This window comes from Urocitellus parryii, chromosome 10, assembly GCF_045843805.1.
Source record: "Urocitellus parryii isolate mUroPar1 chromosome 10, mUroPar1.hap1, whole genome shotgun sequence".
Classification (NCBI taxonomy): Eukaryota; Metazoa; Chordata; class Mammalia; order Rodentia; family Sciuridae; genus Urocitellus; species Urocitellus parryii.
Window position 1 is genome coordinate 23846508 of NC_135540.1, and position 20018 is coordinate 23866525.

The window sequence follows — 20018 nt, forward strand, 5'->3', positions numbered from 1 at the left end:
ACATAAAGATTGCTAAGAATTATAGAAGGATAGAACAGGGAGAGAGAGAGAAAGGTGCAGAAAAAATATTTAGCTAAAAATAAAGTCAAATTTAATGAAAAATAGTAATCTACAGATCCAAGAAGTCCAATGAACCCCTGGTGTGATAAACGGAAGAAATACCTCTTCAGACACAGGGAACAAAAAGCAAGGACAACTGATTTCCCATCAGAACCCATGGGGGTCAGCAGGCAGCTGAGGGACATATTCAGAGAACTGACTGAACACTAAAACTGGCAACCAAGAATTCTATATCCAGCAAAACTACTCTCCAAATACGAAGGTGATGAAGACATTTCCAGACTTACAAGAGATTAAAGATTCGCTGTTAGAAGACCCACTGAAAGGAAAAGACACCAGATGGTAACTCATGTCTCAAGAAATAGTGAGAAGCAAAGGAAATAGTAAATGTATTCATATATATATAAACTGTATAGGACACACTTTCACAGTTCTCTCTTGACTGCTTTAACGATATATGATTACATAAGGGCATAGTTATAAAACTATTGCTAGGTTTATAAATTTTATATATGGAATATACAGTGATAGCAGTGATAGCAGAAGGAGGAGGGATGTCATGGAGCTGCCCTGAAGCAGTTTTTTTGTTTAACTGGAATTCTTTTAATATCAATCCAAACAATATTGTGATTAAATTAAGGTGTATGTTGCAATCTCTCGAAGAACCATTAAAAATAAAAATTTTAAATAAAAGTTTTAAAAATTCCTAGTGTAATTATAATGGTCCACTAAAATACTTGTGTACAGTGCTAAAGAAGAAAGTCACATAGGCACACAGGGACAGAGAAGAGAGGAATGATGTAAAAAGCAATCTGTAAAAATGAGAGACATAAATACAACCACATCAATTATTCTACCAAGTATGAATGAACTAAAGCCTCTGATCCAATGGAAAAGCTTGTCAAGTTGTACAAAAGCAGCAAGATAAAAGGTTATGCTTATGATGAGAAAGACACTTTATATTTAATATGCAAATAGGTTAAAAGAAAAATATACCTCAGACCAAAAAGTGAGAGACAAACTATAAAATTTCTAGAAAAATTATAGAAGAAAACCTTTTTTATCCTGTGGAAGGTAAAAATTTCTTAGATATTACACTGAATGCCTACTCCAGAGGAAAACATATTAATGAATTTGACTTTATAAAAATTTAAAAATTGCTCTTCAGATACACTCTTGATAAAATAAGAAGAAATAACAGCCCTTGGTAAAAATATCATATATACTTACATAACATGAACTTACATTATTTGATAGATAATTTTTATTCAGAATAATAAACAAAATGAGAAATAAAGCTCTCAATTGAGACAATATACTGCATTTTGTATATAGGCCCCTCTACAGAAGATATACAAATACCTCTGAGCATATGAAAAATGCTCAATATCTTTCATTATTAGGGAAATGTGAATTAAAGCCACCAATGGATGTTCATAGCACTATTGGTAATAATAACAAAAAGGTAGGAAGAACCCCCAAATCCATTAGCTGATGGCTGGATAAATAAATGTGGTTTATCCATACACTGGAATATTATTTGATAATAAATAACCTACTACAACACGGATGAACCTCAAAAACATTGTTAAGTGACAGAAACCAGTCCTAAACTACAATTCCATAATTCTATTTACAAGAGATTCCCAGATAGACAAATCTATAAAGACAGAAAGCAGATCGGTGGCCAAAGTTGGGTTTAACAGTTGGGATTGACCTCCTTCCACCCTCAGTATGCCTGAAATGAAATTTCTGGAACATGGACATGAAAAGAACAAAAAGCAAGTACCTATAAAAAACAGCAAGTCCTTGACTGAGATTTGTGCTTACAACCTTTATACAATGGGATTATATTTTGATTATATTAATAAAGAAGATAAATTGCCAAGAACATTTTCCAAATGTTAATGGTGGCATGGGGGATTTTTTTAAAGACTTGTTTGTCTATTCTAGTTGAACCATGGTCAGTAGTCTCAAACCATTTGGAACATAAAATTGCCAGTATTATTTGTTTTATCTTCTGTTTTAATGTGTATTTTCAAAATGTTTTATAATAAGAATGTGTTAAATTTTACTCTTAAGTGTTAAAATGTTCATCATCTCTAGAAATTACAGAATTGCAAATCAAGCTACTCTAAGATTTCATCTCACTCCAGTCAGAATACAAGCAATAAGTGTTGGCAAGGACGTGGGGAAAAGGTACACTCATAACTTGCTGGTGGAACTACAAATTGGTGTAGTCACTATGGAAAGCAGCATGGAGATTCCTCAGAAAACTTGGAATGGAACCACCATTTGACCCAGCTATCCCACCCAGCTATCCTTTATACCCAAAGGACTTAAAATCAGAATACTATAGTGACTCAACCACATCAATGTTTATAGCAGCTCAATTCACAATAGCTAAACTATGGAACCAACCTAGATGTCCTTCAACAGATGAATGGATGTAGAAAATGTGGCACATATATGTATTGGAATATTACTCAGCCTAAAGAAGAATAAAATTATGGCATTTTTGCAGGTAAATGGATGGAACTAGAGAATATAATGCTAGTTAAATAAGCCAATCCAAAAAAAAAACCAAAGGCTGAATGTTTTCTCTGATAAGTGGATGCTGATTCATAGTAGGAGTGGGGATAGGTAGGGAAGGAAGAAGGAACACTGGATTGTGCAGAGGGGAGTGATGGGAGAGAAGGGGGTGTGGGGATGGGAAAGACAGAAGAATGAAACAGACATTATTACCCTATGTACACATATTATTATACTAGTGGTATAACTCGGCACCACGTACAGCCAGAAGAATGAGAAGTTATGCTCCATTTGTGTACAATGTGTCAAAATGCATTCTACTTTCATGTATAACTAATGAGAACAAATAAAAAAAGAAAAAATAATAATAAAATAAAGGTTTTATAGCATGTTGTCTGATACTTCCACATTCTTTTGAAATCAGAATTTGCCAGTTTCTCTTTTTCTATACCAAATAATCTTCTATTATCTTTTTTTAAAAAGCCTTTTGAATCCCTTCTCTACACAATTAAAACTTTATTGTTAGAGTGCCTGTACATGTAAAAATATAAAAGAAAAATATTTATGTGTTTCCCATTTAAAAACATAAAACCATATCTATGGTGATAAAAGAGCAGAAAAGAGAGCATTTCCAGCTTGTGGTGGACAAGGCTGTGCTCTGAAGAAGGAGGTCCAGGGCGAGGTTTTGATTTACCAACCAGTAGTCAAGGACTATACAATAATTCACGTCACATCTCAGGCAATCATTTCTTCAGACACAAAGGGTATTTCAGGTTAAGTAACATAGGAATGCCTTCTACATTGTGGATTTAAAATTTTTCTTTTTGGTTTTTGTCTGGAGCTCCACACGAAAAATGGACTTAGCATCCCATTGAGTTTCTGATTATTCTAATGGTAGAAAGTGAACTAAAAGTTTAATTTACATGTTGGGAGCATCTTGATAGTTCAAATTTCTGCAGAATAGGCAGATGTGTGATTCGATGATCTACAAGCACAATGCATTTTTCCCCCTTACTTTCAGTAGTGCTATTTTCTATTGTCAATGGTTTCATTTATTTTGGATTTAAGTGAATATCAGGAAAAAGTTCTCATGTTTGTGTGGTCTGCAGATCTTAAGATCAGACTACACATAGCTCGAAGATGCTTCATTCTCCCAAAGGAAGATTTCCAGATGAAATTCATGTCCTCAGTCACAAATTCTTTTGTTACCATAGTGATAAGAATAAAGAAAGAAAAAAGAAAGAATGAAAAAAAAAAGCTAAAAATACCTGATGACATACAGACAGTTTTAGGAATGTGACCTACTTGGTGCTGTACACTGAAGAAGTTAATCAACTGAATTAACTACATCTGCATTAGGTGAAATATTCTACTGGATGAGAAAATGCGTAGGTTGCACATCTGGAGCTATTATCTCCAATCAGAAGTCAGTATGAATGAAGATGACTGACAACCTAAAATGCATAAAATCAGATTCTTTTAGAATGGAATATACATAAGTAGCAAACAGAAATCCAATAGTTTTGTTGCCTTTTCCATAAATATTATTTTCTTTCCACTACTTTAGAAGAGTGCCTCCATTTTAAGTGAAAGAAGAAAAAGCTTCCGCTGCACCAAAAGAACTAGTTCTACTGAATAGGACAATAGAATGGGACATATAATTACAATGTTGTAATGGACCCTTTCTCAAAGAGAAAGCATCCTAGTCTTAGGTATTTGAATAAAAACAATTTTGAAAATTCTAACTTTAATATGAATCTTAATAGACTCAATCATTTGCAGAAAACCTACTATACTGAGAAGCATTAAGCAAGTAGGAGAAAAATAAATAAATGTCACTCTCTGCTGCTGAGATGTCTTAATCATCCATTTATGTTTTCATAATACTGATCTTTAAAAATGTCTCTACATGATAAAATGAAACAAGTATTGACCGTTGATTGAAGGGTTAAAGTTTCAGTTTAACAATGAGTTTAGAAATTCGGTAAGTCTCAGTTCTCTTATCTTCAAAATGAGCATAAATAAGAATACCACCTGCTTTAGCAAGAAGTTCATTATGATAATCAAAAACAAACATACATGTAGAAGCCAATGGATGACATTTAATACAAAAATCTCTATAAAAATGAGTCAGCATCCAATGGATTCAATATTTAGACAGTTTCAAAATAAAAATAATTGAAAACAATTATAAGAATATGGATGTACAGGAATTATTAATGAATAATATTAGCAAACATTTACTGAACACTTATCATGACTCACATATTTTACATGAATAATTTCATTTAAGCCTCACAATAGTCCAATGATGTAGGCATTATCATTTTTTTATAATTGGGAAAAACAAGCATAGGTGCAATAAACAGCTTGTCCAGACACATAGCTGTTAAGAGGTAAAGTGAGGAAATAAACCTAAACAAGTTAATTCTAGAGCTATGCTCTAAATCTAACCCATTATCATGTAGCTCAAAGTAACTAGAAGAGGAAAATATCCCAATGAAACTACTAACTTGAAAAAGCCTTATAATTAAATTGCTAACACTAATTTGTAAAGTTCTGAAACACTTAATATTTTGCTTTGCTTAATTTTAAAAATTTTATTATGATAAGGAAAATAAAACAACATGAATGTAAAACAGCAAATGTATGATAGGACAGATATAATCATGACATATTACTAGTCATAAATAATGTGATAAAATATATTTATGGATTGGAAACTTATTAAAAAGCAAAAAATCAGATACTCCAGCAATATGTAAAAATATCAATTTTCATAAAAATTAACATAATGTGCACAGGAAAAAAAATGGAAAGATAGAAATCCACTGTTACCAAATTCTATTTCTTAGAAATGTTATATATTACAATATTTCCCACATTTTTTATATTCACTATTTTGGTCATTTGGAAAAATAATTTGAAACAACCTAGTCATAACCACAGAAATGCAAAGTGATTTGGATGTCTCTGTCAAGAAGTGAATGAATATTTATCAAAGTCTTGAAAAATGTTCATTGTACTAGGACAACAGCAAAACAATGTTTTGGGTAAAGAACTGGGTAAATCTGCACTAAGAATGAAGGGGAGGAGCTTCAAAATACAATGAAGCTTCAATATTTACTCACACTTTTAGGAGTGAGTCTTTCCCTATATCAAAAATCAGTCCTGAAATGTTTTAGTTTGTTTACCTTTGATTCTTGATGAAATTGTGGACATATTATCTCTAAACACATCAGAAAGCCACAGCATTAGTAAAGGAAAAAAAAAACTAATATACAAAAGTAATTGCATTTTCCTACACTAACAAATCATTTGAAAAGAAAACTTTAAAATTCTTTGACAATGGCATCAAAATAAATAAAATCCTTAGGAATAAATTTAAAGAAGATGATGAGAGATCTCCATATTAAAAACTAAAGACACTGATGAAAGAAATGAAAGTTACAAATAAAAGGAAAGGTAGCCTATCTTCATAGATTGGAAGAACATTACAGTAACTGTGCTACCCAAAATGACCTATAGATTTGATGCAATTCCTACCAAGATTCCAAAAGCATTTTAGAAAAAGCAAACCTAAAAATTGTATAAAAACAAACCAAAAAAATCCCAAATAGCCAAATCAATTTTGAAAAAGAATAATTGGAGGCATCATACTTCCTGATTTCAAATGATATTACCCCCCCAAAAAAAACACTATGGCACAGGCAGGAAAATGAAGAGGAAAATAGAACAAAATAGAGGGCCCAGAAATAAGCCCACACATAGACAGACAACTAATCTTTAACAATGGTGCTCTACAATGGGAAAGGAGAGCATCTTCAATAAATGGCTTAGAGAAAAACAGATATCTTTGTGTGATAGGATATTGGACCCTTATCTCATACATATAAAATCAGCTCAAAAGGAATTATACTCAAATCTAAGATTGAAAACCATAAAATTCCTCGAAGAAAGCACACGGTGGAAACTCCTTCACACTGTTCTTAGCTAAGATTTTTGAGATATGATCCCAAAAGCAAACAAATCAAAGAAACAAAATCCACCAAATAAACAAAAATGTGGAACTGCATCAAACTAAAAACCTTCTCAGAGCAAAAGAAACAACCAACAAAATGAAAAAGCAACCTACAGAATAGGAGAAAATATTTGCATGCCATTATGTGTGATAAAGCATTAATACCCAAAGTATACAAACTCACATAACTTAATATCAAGGTAACCACAAATAATTCAACTAAAAATGGGTAAAGAACCTGAATAGACTTTTTTTTCCCCAAATGGCCATCAGCAAAATACAAATCAAAACCACAATAAGGTAGCAACTCACATATGTTATGATGACTATTATCAAAAAGACAAGAAAGAAATGTTGGTGAAGATTAGGAGACAAGGGAACACAGAAACACTGTTGTTAGGATTGTGCGTTGGTACAGCCATTATGGACAACAATATGGAAATTCTTAATTAAAAACCACAAGACCCAAAAACCCATTCCTGGGTAAATATCTGAAGAAAATAAAATCAGTATGTCTAAGAGATATCTGTACACATATGTTCACTGCAACATTACTTACAATAATCAAGGAATGCAACCAAAGTAAATGTCTATTAAGGAACAAATGGATGAAGAAAATCTACATGTACACATGGAATATTATTCAGTCTTGTAAAAGAAGGAAATCATGTCCTTGTGACAATGTACCAACCAGACACTGTGCTAAGTAAAATAAGCCAGACAGAGAAAGGCAAAAAATGTATGAACTCCTTTATTGGTGGACTCTTAAAAAAAGTTGAACTCGTGAAAGCAGAAAGTAGAATGGTGGTTGCTAGGGGCAGAGTTTTGAGTGAAATGAGGTGATGTTGGCGAAAACATACAAACTTTCTTTTATGGAGTGGATACTAATGACATCTAATATATAGCACAGTGATCTATAATACAAATAAGAGAAAGGAGGAAGAAAAATAGTTGATAACATTGTATTGTTTACTTAAAATCTGCTCAGAGAAGATATTAAGTGGCCTCACACCCTCACCTACACACACACACACACACACACACACACACAGCAACTATAGATGATGCTAGGTGGCTTGATTAACTTGATTGTGGTAATTGTGGTCAATGATTATATCAAGCAACTTGAATATTTTTACTTGTCAATTACATTTCAACAAATCTGAGAAGTGAATGAAAGAAAAACTGAAAAGAATCTTAAGGAAAATTCATTGGTATTTCCTATACCCCAGTGACAATTCCCACCTATCTACTAAGGATCCAGAGAAGAGTGAAATGCTACTCCATATACATTGTTAAATATCGTCAGACAATATTATCCTTTAATTTATTTACTGTTCAGAAAAGAAGTCATTTTCTAATGGTAAAATTCTATTGTATTGAAATAGTTTACGATATTGATATATTTAAACTTGACTGTGTTTACCAGAACCAAATGTAACTATCCAGGAGAACAATTATTAGGTATCAGTATTTAAAATTTGATCATTCAAAATATATTCAGCTATGTGGAATTTGTTATATCAAAATAGACATTTACAAAGATATAAAAGTTAAAAATAAACTTATTAACATTTTTTACCCTGCCTTCCTTTGTATGTACTAAACTCAGGTACAAAGAGATTTGAGGAAAATGATTTTAAAACATATTTAATGTAAGTAAGAGAAGAAAGGTATGGATGGATTAACTAAGGAAGAAACAAGGGAGAAAAGTAGGGAGAAGGAAAGAAGAAAGTGAAAAGATAAGAAGGGAAGAGCAGAAAAGACATCAGGTACTCCTTACCTTTGTTGAACAAGTCCCAGTACTCATCAACCTGCTTCTGGGTTGGGTAATGGCCACAGTCTCTAAAGTACTTAAGGAGATCACTTCTTTCCAATCCCTGCCAATCTTCTCTCTTGGAAAACTTTGTTTCATAGTCTGAAAGTCCAAAAAGGTAAAAGAAAATGAGTTCTTTATAAATGATACCAAGTGCAAGCCACCTCAAAGGTTCATCTGGATTTGAAATGACTTTAACCCCAGCTTTATTTTCCTGTCTGCTGACATGCTTCCAGGATTTAAGAAGCCTGATGGCCTTGAGAGCTTGTTTGGAGGTTCTAGCAGGGGAGCACAGCTACTCGTATACCCTTGACCAAAGAACGGTCCTCCTCTATCCGGGAAGGCATTCCTCTTCGACTGAGTGTGCAGCTTCGGGAGGGACACACATGGAACCGTGAGGGAGAAAGGGGACACCAGCCAGATGAATGGATAAAAAAAATGGCATTTATACATAAGGGAATATTACTCAGCACTAAAAAATAACAAGATCATGGCATTTGCAGGGGAATGGATGGCATTAGAGCAGATTATGCTAAGTGAAGTTAGCCAATCCCTAAAAAACAAATGCTGAATGTCTTCTCTGATATAAGGGAGGGTGACTCAATACAGAGTAGGGAGGAAGAGCATGAGAAGAAGATTACCACTAAACAGGGAAGAGAGGTGGGAGGGAATGGGAGGGAGAAGGGGAATTGCACGGAAGATGAAAGGAGACCCTCATCGTTATACAAAATACATACATGATGGTGGGAGGGGGAAGAAAAAGAGAGAGAGAAATGTGTTACAGTAGATTGGGTAGAGAGAGGTGATGGGAAGGGAGGGGAGGGGAGGGAGGGATAGGGAGGGAAGCGGAATACAACAGACACTAGTATTGCTATATGTATAAACCTGGCTGTATAACCAATGTGATCCTGCAATCTGTACACGTGGAAAAATGAGAATCCATACCCCATTTGAATCAAATGTATGATATGTCAAGATCATTGTATTGTCTTGAGCAGCTAATTAAAAAAAGAGCCTGATGGCACAGGGACAAAGGCAGTGCACCCCCAGCTGGCACTGCATAGTCGTGAAACCCAAACTGGACTCTCCAAATAAAACAGGGGTTCCTAGATTCTGGTTTCATGACCCTACCTCTATCAATGCTTGAACTACACCATAAAACATAGCTATATAAAAGTTTTATTTTCAAAGAAGATGTATTCATTGTACATATTACTGGGATTCAGTGTGATATTCCAATACAAGCACATGCTAATCAAATCCCACCTCTGTTTATCCACCCCCCAACTCCCTTCCCCAACTTCCAGTAACCATTATTCTATATTCAGGTTGACGTTTTTTTAAATTCCACATAGGAAGAGGCCATTTGACCTTCAGTATCTGTCATTTCATTTAACGTAATGTCCTTCAGTTCCACCCATTTTTCTGTAAATGACAGGATTTCATACTTCTTTATGGCTGAATAACACTACATGTATATATACACATTATGTATGTGTGTATATCATATCCATAAACATATATACATATACACACAATGTGTGCATGTGTACACACACACACACACACACACACACACACACATATATATATATTGCATATTCTTTGCTCATTCAGGGGTTGATGGGCATCTAGGCTGATTTTACATCTTAGCTCTTATAAATAGTGTCATTATAAACATAGGTGTGTAAGTATCTCTTTTATATGCTGATTTTATTCCCTTTGGATTTACACACTGAAGTGGAATAGCTGGATCACATTGTAGATCTAATTTTAGTTTTGTGAGCAAGCTCCATACTGTTCTCCATAATTGCTGTACTAATTTACATTCCCATAAACAGTGAACTAGAGTTCCTTTTTTTTCACATCCATGCCAGCAATGTCAAAATTTCTTGGAAGCCTGACACCTGTTGATCCATTTCAGTATTCATTATTTATTAAGTCCTTTAATTGTTCATCTCTCTCTGTCTCCCCACACACATCCTAACTGCATAAATTGCTGATTCCAGTTTGTACTGCTTATTCTATTTCTGATTTAGCCCCTAATTGGGAGCAATGTCTACTTTTTCTCACTGGCTTGCTAAGTTCCTTTTTCCTACTTTATGGTACTTTGCCCATCTGCACCCCCAGTTCCAGGCTACCATCGAAAACCACTCAGTTGGGCCACCTGTCACCCATCTCCTGTACTTGACATTAGACAGGAGTTAGATAATGACCAAGAGAACTGATGCATACATTTTGTAAGTAAAGTTCTCCATAAACATTTTTTTTTCCTTTCAAAATATGATTTTGACAATAGCCAAAATTATGGAATCAGCCTAGGTACCCATCAAAAGATGGCTGAATAAAGAAAAGGTCGTCTATATACACAACGGAATTCTATTCAACCATAAAGAAGAATGAAATTACGGCGTTTGCTGAATGAAACTGGAGAACACCATGCTAAGTGAAATGAACCAGACTCAGAAAGTCAATGGTCAAATGTTTTCTCTCATATGTGGACGGCAGAGACAGAGAGACAGGGGTAGGGACGGGATTTAAAAAAAAATTTTTATTCAAATAGAATGGAGAATAATAAGAGTACAGAAAAGGTGTTAAGAGGGAAGAGGAAGGGGAAGGCATAAGGAAATACTGGGGAAAAAATAAACCAAAGTATGCTATGAATGAATCCCATATATTATATAATTACATATAATTATAATGTACTAATTTAAATAATAATAGAAGGGAGATCAGAACAGCAAGTGGATGAGGGAAGGAGGAGGGGAGGGAAAAGGAAGGTACTGGGGAATGAGTTTGATCAAATTATGTGATGTGCATGTACAACTAGGGCATAATGAATCCTACAGTTATGTATAATTATAAGTACCAATAAAAAATATTTTTAAAAGGTGATATTGAGTCTCCACTCTAAAATATGTTTGATTAACCCCATGAAGCAGAATGTTGTCAGTATTGACAGTAAGACAGGGACTGCCTGAAGCAGATCTAGCTTTGAAGTAAGGGCTCCCAATGAGAATAGACACCAGAGTAGTTTCTAACAGAACTATATCATCCTGGCACTCAACCATATGGATTTCAATTTTATAGTCATTCATTCATTCACTGGTTCGTTCATTGAGGGAGATAGTGATGAGATATCAACAAATTCAAGAAATAGTATTTAGAAATATTTAGTAAGTCCCTGATATGAGTAGCTAGATTTGGAAAAATATGAGTAGTAGATATGAGTAGTAGATTTGGAAAAATCTTAAAACCCAGCAGCAAAATAAACAAATTTATGCTTTTTACATCTATGCATTTCTCTCTCTTGGCAAATAAAGTAAAGCAGTTGCTTTTGATGCCACATGAATATCTCCTTCTCTATTACTTTCCTGTGCATTTTGATTTAACTTGGAAGTGCCAGCATCTGCATTTCATTGCCCAGGACTTTATTCTACCCACCTGTGCAGGAAGTAAGACATACCAGGGAGTTAAGACTCCCCACTGGACTGGCCCTCAATTCCTGACTAGGGAACGGGGAAGAAACTGTGGTCAAAAACTTGAAGCAAGTTGGCTCTACTGTTTTATTGAGTTCCCTTGATGATGCATTCTGTTTTGAGTTCTGTCCCTTTCCTGTCTCACTTCTCCATTCCACTAACACATCTTCTAGGATCAACTCCCAATATATTTGCACTTGAAATCTTCAGTTTTGGGATTTGAATCTGGAGAAACCCAAACTACATGCAAGACACAAAGAATGTTACTTTTCATTTTTTATTTTTTGTTTAAGTAAACATATTTCTCCTTTAAAAAGTATATGTATCTTTAGGTTATATTTTCCTTGAACTAATCAGTTTTAGCTGTTTCTCATAAGATCAGAGTGATGCACATATTAACATTATGGCTTCGTGACTAAATAAAGAGATCACAGTGTCCCTAGCTTGCAAAGGATGCCCTACAAGCAAACCTTCAGCAAAACACTTAGCAGAAATAATATGCCAGACTAGTAGAACCATGGTTGAATATAAAACTTAAATCATGGAAGTTAATGAAACTTTCAAAGGACTAAAAGATGCTTAAAAATGTACAGGGAGATTTGTCAAATATCATCACCCAATTACCAGTCAATACACAGAGAAAGGTCAGAGAAATTTTCCTAGGAACAGGCAGACAAAAAGAACTCGTAAATTCTGTGGATGCTACAGTTACTTTAACTTTCCGTGTAAATGGATACATCTGTTGGTAATTCTTTAAATTATTCAGCTAGATAACTAACCCTATTTTACTGTTCAGATCCTGCGTTGGGCAGAGAACCATCTGTTTTAACTGAGCTCCTTTATTCTTTGTGTCTTGTGAGCCTATTCTCAACACAAGTACAAGAGTGGTGTGTTCAACATAAGCTGCACCATAGTTCTTTGTCCAAAATCTTCCAACGGATTCCCAGCTCTCTTAGGGTAAACAACAAGGGCCTATGAAGTGTGATATGACCTGAGCTCCCCACTACTTCTCCAATCCCATATAGATCTGTTCACACTCACAAACTCAATTCCATATAAAAGCAGTCTCCTGACTTCCTCCCAAACCAGCAAGCCTGCAACTGAAAGTTTTTGTGCTTGCTGTTCCTCTGCCTAGAACACGGTTCCTCCTCCATCTGTCCACTTGGACTACCTCTTATTTTTTAAGGACTTTTTACTCAAAGAGTTCTCCACTGGAAGTCTGATCAGGGTCCAGGATAGAAAACAGACACTGCATTAGTTTTCTGTTTATCCCCCTCCAAACTAAGAGGTTATTTTAAGATGAAAAAAATATTGAAATCTCCACTTACAAATCAAGGAGGAGAAGCCACAGAAAGAAGGTAAAACGGAGAAAAATAAGCAAGGTTCTATAAGGTTAAAAATGACTTGGTGACAGAGGTTTGGGCACCAAGCTAAAATGGCATAAAATAGCAGGACCATTTATGGGAATGGTATATGATTTGGAGGTCAGCAGGAAAACTAAAGGGGAGGGGTAAAGAGAGGTCAGTGTAAGACTGTCAAGTCCTAGTATGTATTTTGATAAATATCATAAAATCAGCATATTCATATTAGATGATAGAATATAAAACTACTATATATAAAAGATAAGAATCTCTTGCTGAGTTTTGTACTAGTGGGTGGAGAGTTTAGGAGTGAAGGTCTTCAACTCTGAGTGCTTGTGGCTGGAAGACCTGTCTCTAACTGCTCCCTTCCTCAACCTCTAGCCACCGGAAAGGAATTGTTCTCATCCAAAGAGTTCTGACAATTTATAAATATCTTTTGGCAAATAATTTTATCATGACTAATAAACTTAATGAAAACGAGCCTTTACCAAGTTTCTTGAGCCCTTCTGATAAACCAGGCATTCGTTAAATAGTGGCATTTATTGAAAAACGTGTAGTCCCTGTCTTCATGAAATTTACAGTACTTAATGTGAAATAAACATTTTATAACTAGCTGAGATGGCCAAACATATAATACTTTTTGTCTTATAAATCCATAAAATGATACAAATTAAATATAATTCATTTGCATCATTAATTTTTTGTTATTTGAGAAACTAATGATCTATTCAGATCTAATAATCAATCCTAGTCCTCAGCAATACTTGATTCATTTATTATAAATAGAAATCAGGATCTCTGAAAGCTGAGCTACACATTGCAGAGCCAGGGATAGAATGCCAACACTAACAGGCAATGTGTGGTTTTGTCCACACAGTATCCACTGACTATTCCTCTGCTATCGATATGTAATTTTCAGGCTGGGGATGTGGCTCAAGCGGTAGCACGCTCACCTGGCATGAGTGGGGCCCAGGTTTGATCCTCAGCACCACATACAAACAAAGATGTTGTGTCTGCCGAAAACTAAAAAATAAATATTAAAAAATTCTCTCTCTCTCTCCCCTTCTCTCTTAAAAAAAATTTAATTTTCATTTACACAGCAATCCCTCCTTCAGTGGACAGAGCCTCTGGGCAACTCTCAAGCAAGGTTGACCCTCCCACTGCAAAGAGTCAGAAATATGACTCAGGCCAAACCAATCATTTGAGGTCTCCCTGGATTTGAATTTAAAGCCTTGGAACAACAACAAAAAAAATTCTTTAAATGAGCTGGGTGCTATGGCACATGCCTGTAATCCCAGAGGTTTGGAAGGCTGAGGCAGGAGGATCGTGAGTTCAAAAACAGCCTCAGCAACAGCAAGGCACTGAGCAGCTCAGTGAGACTCTGTCTCTAAATAAAATACAAAATAGGGTTGGGGATGTGGTCCAGTGGTCCAGTGCCCCTGAGTTCAATCCTTGGTACCTGCCCCCACCCCCGCCAAAAAAAAAGGAATTCTTTAAATGATGTAAGCTGATATGTCTCCCAGGGACAAGTAAAAATTTTTCTTTCCTGTTCCTTCCATCTCTCTATAGCACCTCTGATTCATATTCCATCTGATCTAATTCTTCAGTTCTCTTTCTGATAATCTCTCTTCAATATCCTTGGATTTTTTTTTTTTTTTTTGCTTAGCCAGAATGAGCTTTCTGTTCCTTATCAACAGAGGATCATAATGAATTAATCCAGTTATATAAATATACTACCTTAAAATGCAAGTAGCTTGCAGGAATATAAAATACGGCTTACCTTTGGTTACTATGGGTAATTATATATAAAATTTCAATGGTTAAACAATTCCAAACCTAAAATCCAACAAGAAATGACTGTGTCACTTACACTTTTTTCTGTCCATCCATTCCTCTAGCTCTGGAAAGTTTATAATTTGTCTTGTCCTCCGGAGACCAAGTCGACACCTGACACGGTGGATTAATCCCCGATACATGTTAATAACTTCTTTCAAATTTGGTCCATGATACAAAGCCTATAACACAATAATACAAACAGTATGGCTATTTATACTTAATTTGATCTACCCTTTTTGTCTAATCTATTTCACCCAATTTCTTAGACTTTGGCTGCATTGACTGGTGATTCCTGTGCTGGTTGAACAGATGCACTCTGGACTGAGATGATCTCTCTGAAGATCAGAGCTCCACCCTGAGTTCTTGCCCTCAGACAGTCCTACTTCCTACAGAACAGAGGTTGCAATGACATCTACTTCCATAGATGCTTCCTATGTTGCTGTCCATATTTCTATAATATGTAGCACATTCAACTAAAAAAGATAAATAAAAGTTTTATTAGGGGCTATGTCAGGGGCTCAGTGGTAGAGCATTTGCTTGGCATGTGTGGGGCACTGGGTTTGATTCTCAGCACCACATAAAAAAGAATAAATAAAATAAAGGTATATAAAAAACTTTTATTAAGGAATTATTCTATAGTGGATAATTATTTCCTGAGCTGTCAACCCTGGGTGCTCAATTCTATTTCTTTTCTTTGAAAACTATTCATTCATGTCCTTTACTTAGTTTTGGTTGGGTTCTTACAGGTTTTCTCTGATTTCTTAAAACTTTGAATATTAAAGAAATTATACCTTTCCTACATATGTGTTAATTTTTTAATTAGGTTACCTGTGACTACATCACTCTTCCATATATGCATTTTATACATTCTACTATAAATTTTTTTAAAAAATTAAGCTTTAAAAAGTCATTTCAAGTTTCTTTCTTTTCTAAACAGCCAGTTCCATTTTATTTAAAATTCATTTTTTTACATTTTATAGATCATTAATTTCTCTATTAATTCCTTCTTCTTTTAGTTTCCTATTCTTGACCTCTTGAATTACAGATTTAATTCATTTATTTTTCATTATTTCATTGTTCTAGAATGTACTGAAATTTCTGAACTCTCCTTAAGTAGCTTTCCTTTGATGTGCTTTGCATACCATCTTATAAAAGAAAAGATTGAAGTGGAAAATCTTTAAATAACTTTTCAAGGCCTCATACCTAGTTAGTTGCAATATTAGTTTCAAAACCAGAATAGAAATACTCAAGAACCTACATTTTCATCTATATCCTATATGCCTGTTAATTTAATTGAACTTTGTGGTTTTTTGCCTATTTTGTGATTTTTTGTTTCTTTTTTTAGTTCATTTCTTTATACATATGATTCTACCATGCTATTTTCTTTTTACTATTATTCATTGAAGGTTGTAGTTATCATTTTATTTTTCTTCACCTTTGCTAGATTTTCTGATTCTTCTCTGAAAATTTTAAATACTATATTCAAACCTACACTTCTTAATACATCATTATTGACAAAATAATATTTCTTGTTTGTCTAACTACAAACATTATTTAGCATAATTTCACTATCTGCCTCTTCTTCCATCAGATTGTAGATTCTGAACATTTGCTAGTGTTTTTCAACATTTAAGTAACATTTTCCAATGTTTATGTTTAATCTACCTTTTGTTCATAGAGTTTTGTTCTTTTATAATAATAATGATGATGATAAATTGGTTGTATTTTGGGGCATCTCCCACCATATGAATCCTAATGGGAAGCAGAACCCATTTCTTACAATTTTGAAGCCAAAGGCAGATGCTCATGATCCATCCCTTTACTGTTGCTCAATTTTATTTCTTTAAAATTTAAAATTTGTCCCATGATACAAATATGGGACAAAATGTCATTCATTATCTGCACCAACCCTGGACCTTGAATCAAAAGTAATAAAGCTTTCACAAGGAAAACATTGGGAAACATATTTGTGTGGCAAATGAATTGTGGCTGCAATATCCATTTTCTAAGGGCAGCATTTCTAGAGACAGGGATAACTTGGATTCAGTGTCTGCATCAGACCTCACAGGAGTTAGTGAAGTGACAGCAGTACTAGACACAGCCCTTTGGGTTACATGGCTTTGTTAAGTGCCCCACAGAACTCTAAGCCTTCTTTGTGTTATCTGCATCTCTCACTGAACTATGGGCTTAAGCCCAATATACAGTATTTGTTATCATCAAATTTTCAATAAAATTTCCATCAAACTTTTTATCATCAAATATACATTCCTGAATAAATGAACATAATTTTCTAGGTAGCTAGAAGCCAATATATTTATGTAATAAAACTATATAATGCTACCTATTCCACAGAGTTCCTGAATAGATTTAAGGATTTTGTTATTACAAATAGGGTTATTTTTTTTGGGGGGGGGGGTGGATAATGAGATGCAATCCATACTTCATCAAAATTTCAAAAGATTCTGTAACCTCCAAAATATTAAAGACATTGACCTATGCATAGGATATTGGTATAGTAACCATAAAGCTCAGATTTTCCAAGGTTGTTCCAATTTTATTTATTTAACAAATGTTATTCCAAGCCAATTTCAAAAATTATTTCTTACTGCAACCATAAGCCATTCAAAAATGCTAGAATTTCAGTATCTTAGGCCAACAGCAACTGGATGTAAAACATGGGATTAAAATTCAAAATTTTTAATTATAAATATTCAGAGTAAAATAGTGAACTCTTAGAGGTATCATTTTGAGGAAATTATTTTGTTTTGTGTTTTATAATTTTTTAAACATCATTAACACACTCAAACACATGCAAACAAAGCAGACATTTTGAAAAGAAAAGGACAATTTGAGTTATGCTGAGTGTTAAATAGAGCTCTCTCCATACTCTTCTTGTGTATGATTGGTAAGGTAATTCAATACTGCTTCATTATTTCCAAATGAACCCAAACTGAGAGCATCTCACAAGAAATATTGGAAATCATATAGTCCCTAGAGTGACCTTAAAGTGACATTATAGCAGACACTGTGCAAAGCAAAAATGTTTATAGTAGCAGCCACGTAATAAGATGACGGAAGTCTCCCAGTGGAAAGATTGCCATCGTGCTAACAATTATCCAGTGATTTTCTGTGCAGCCTCTAGAGCACAAAGCCTCTTAAGAATTCCCCTGATAGCATCCCTTCACGTAGGCACAGTCCTGGAAACACCATTGATTGAATCACAGGACTGTCCCACTAGCAATTTGACAGTAGACAAACAACTTTAACCATATCAACAAAGCAGTCATCCAATTTTATACAAAGTACCATTCCGGTGATGGAATTTAAAAAAAAAATCAGTGATCACAAACAAATTTTATAACCAAATAAAAGTCAATAATCTAGTTCATATTGGATTTGTTCCTCTAAAAGTACTTACCATTCTTTTCATCTCCAATTCTATCTCAACATAGAAATTCATTATATTCTTTGTCACTTTCTCTTTTTAATCTCATCCTGGGCCCATTCTTGCTCACTAAGTTTTCTAGAGCTATTGTTGCCCCAGAAATTATGAATGACTATAGTTCTGTCTGATATTAGGAAATGCTAGAAATTATGCTGCATACATCAAAACTATGCTGAAAGAACTTTAAAGATATATCTTGTTGAATGCCATGATAAACTTCTACAACTATAATCTGTCCAATCAATTCACCCACTCCATAGATATTTGTTGAGTGCTTCCCATACATTAATCACGATTCTATACATTTGAAAATAGTAGGAAACAGTAGCAAACAAGACAGATTGTTGTCCTCGTAGAGTTTACAATGTATTTCACCAAAACAGAACATAAACATACACAAACAAGAAGTGAAATAAGAAAAACGGCAGGTAATAAGTGCACATAGTTACAGTGAGACACTGTATATAATACATCAAGACAGTGTACGGTGATTGATAGGAATACAAAAATAAAGGGTATGTGCTCCCCAAATTCATGTAAAATATACTGCTCATGACAGACACGTATGAGACCATTACACTGCAGAGAACTGTGCATTATAATGACCAAGAAGAATGGAGAGATCAGCTCTGCTTGATGGATCAGAGAGAATGTCTAACTGCATATACTTACAACGATCTTGAAAAATAAATCAGGAGTTCATATGAAGATATGGGTGGAAGAGTATTCCAGGGTGAGAGATTATTACCCATATTAATATTTAGAAGTTTGCTAGAACACTGGGACTATGTGAATAAGAGCCATGTAATGAAGTCGGACAGAGGCAAAAGCCATAACAAGCAGATCCTACATATTATGTTAGAAAGTTCACTCTCTCCTATAATCAGTACTGGGCTATCAAAAGATAAGGGCATAGAAGGGAGTGTTTTAAATGCAGTGTGTAGCAGAAGATGAGATGGGAAAACATACATGGCAAGGGGTCACTGAGACTTCTGCTCTTCACCATTTAAGTTTACATGATGGAAGCTTTGGCAAGAAGCACACAAAATAAGAGAGAATAAGAAATGTGGCTGGCCTGGGGAGGAAACTAAGTGGTCGAATGCTTGGCTAGCAAGAATGAGGCCCTGGACAAGTGAGGTTCTGGGTGCGTTTCCTAGCACTGCTGGGAAAAAATAACGTTATGAAAGTCATAACCAATTGGATATAGGAATACAGAAGTTGAAGGGATTGAAGAGAATTGCAGGTTTATGGCTTGGACAAGGGACGAGAGAAGATATGAACACAGGTAGCAGAGGAGAGGAAGTGCTGTGTGGAGGAAGAAAATGAGTTCTTTGAGGTGTGTGGGATGTGACTTAATATGGATCTTTCAGGCAGGCAATTTAATACCTGGGTCTAGAGCCCGAGAGAAAGGTTCAAGATGTGGCTTTAAATTGGTTTAGACAGCAACTGGCCATGGCTACCGAAGTTG

General features: G+C 34.7%; 1 protein-coding gene across 1 annotated transcript in view; it reads right to left on the minus strand.

The window, feature by feature from the left end:
- The window catches only part of LOC144257129 (IQ domain-containing protein M-like), a 185725-nt gene that overhangs the window by 143896 nt on the left and 21811 nt on the right, over positions 1 to 20018 (minus strand). Inside the window, exons 4-5 of the mRNA XM_077803104.1 lie at positions 15140 to 15284; positions 8397 to 8531 (exon numbers count right to left, since the gene is read on the minus strand). Coding sequence (XP_077659230.1) covers positions 8397 to 8531; positions 15140 to 15284 — 280 coding nt within the window. The remainder of the gene's footprint in view (positions 1 to 8396; positions 8532 to 15139; positions 15285 to 20018) is intronic.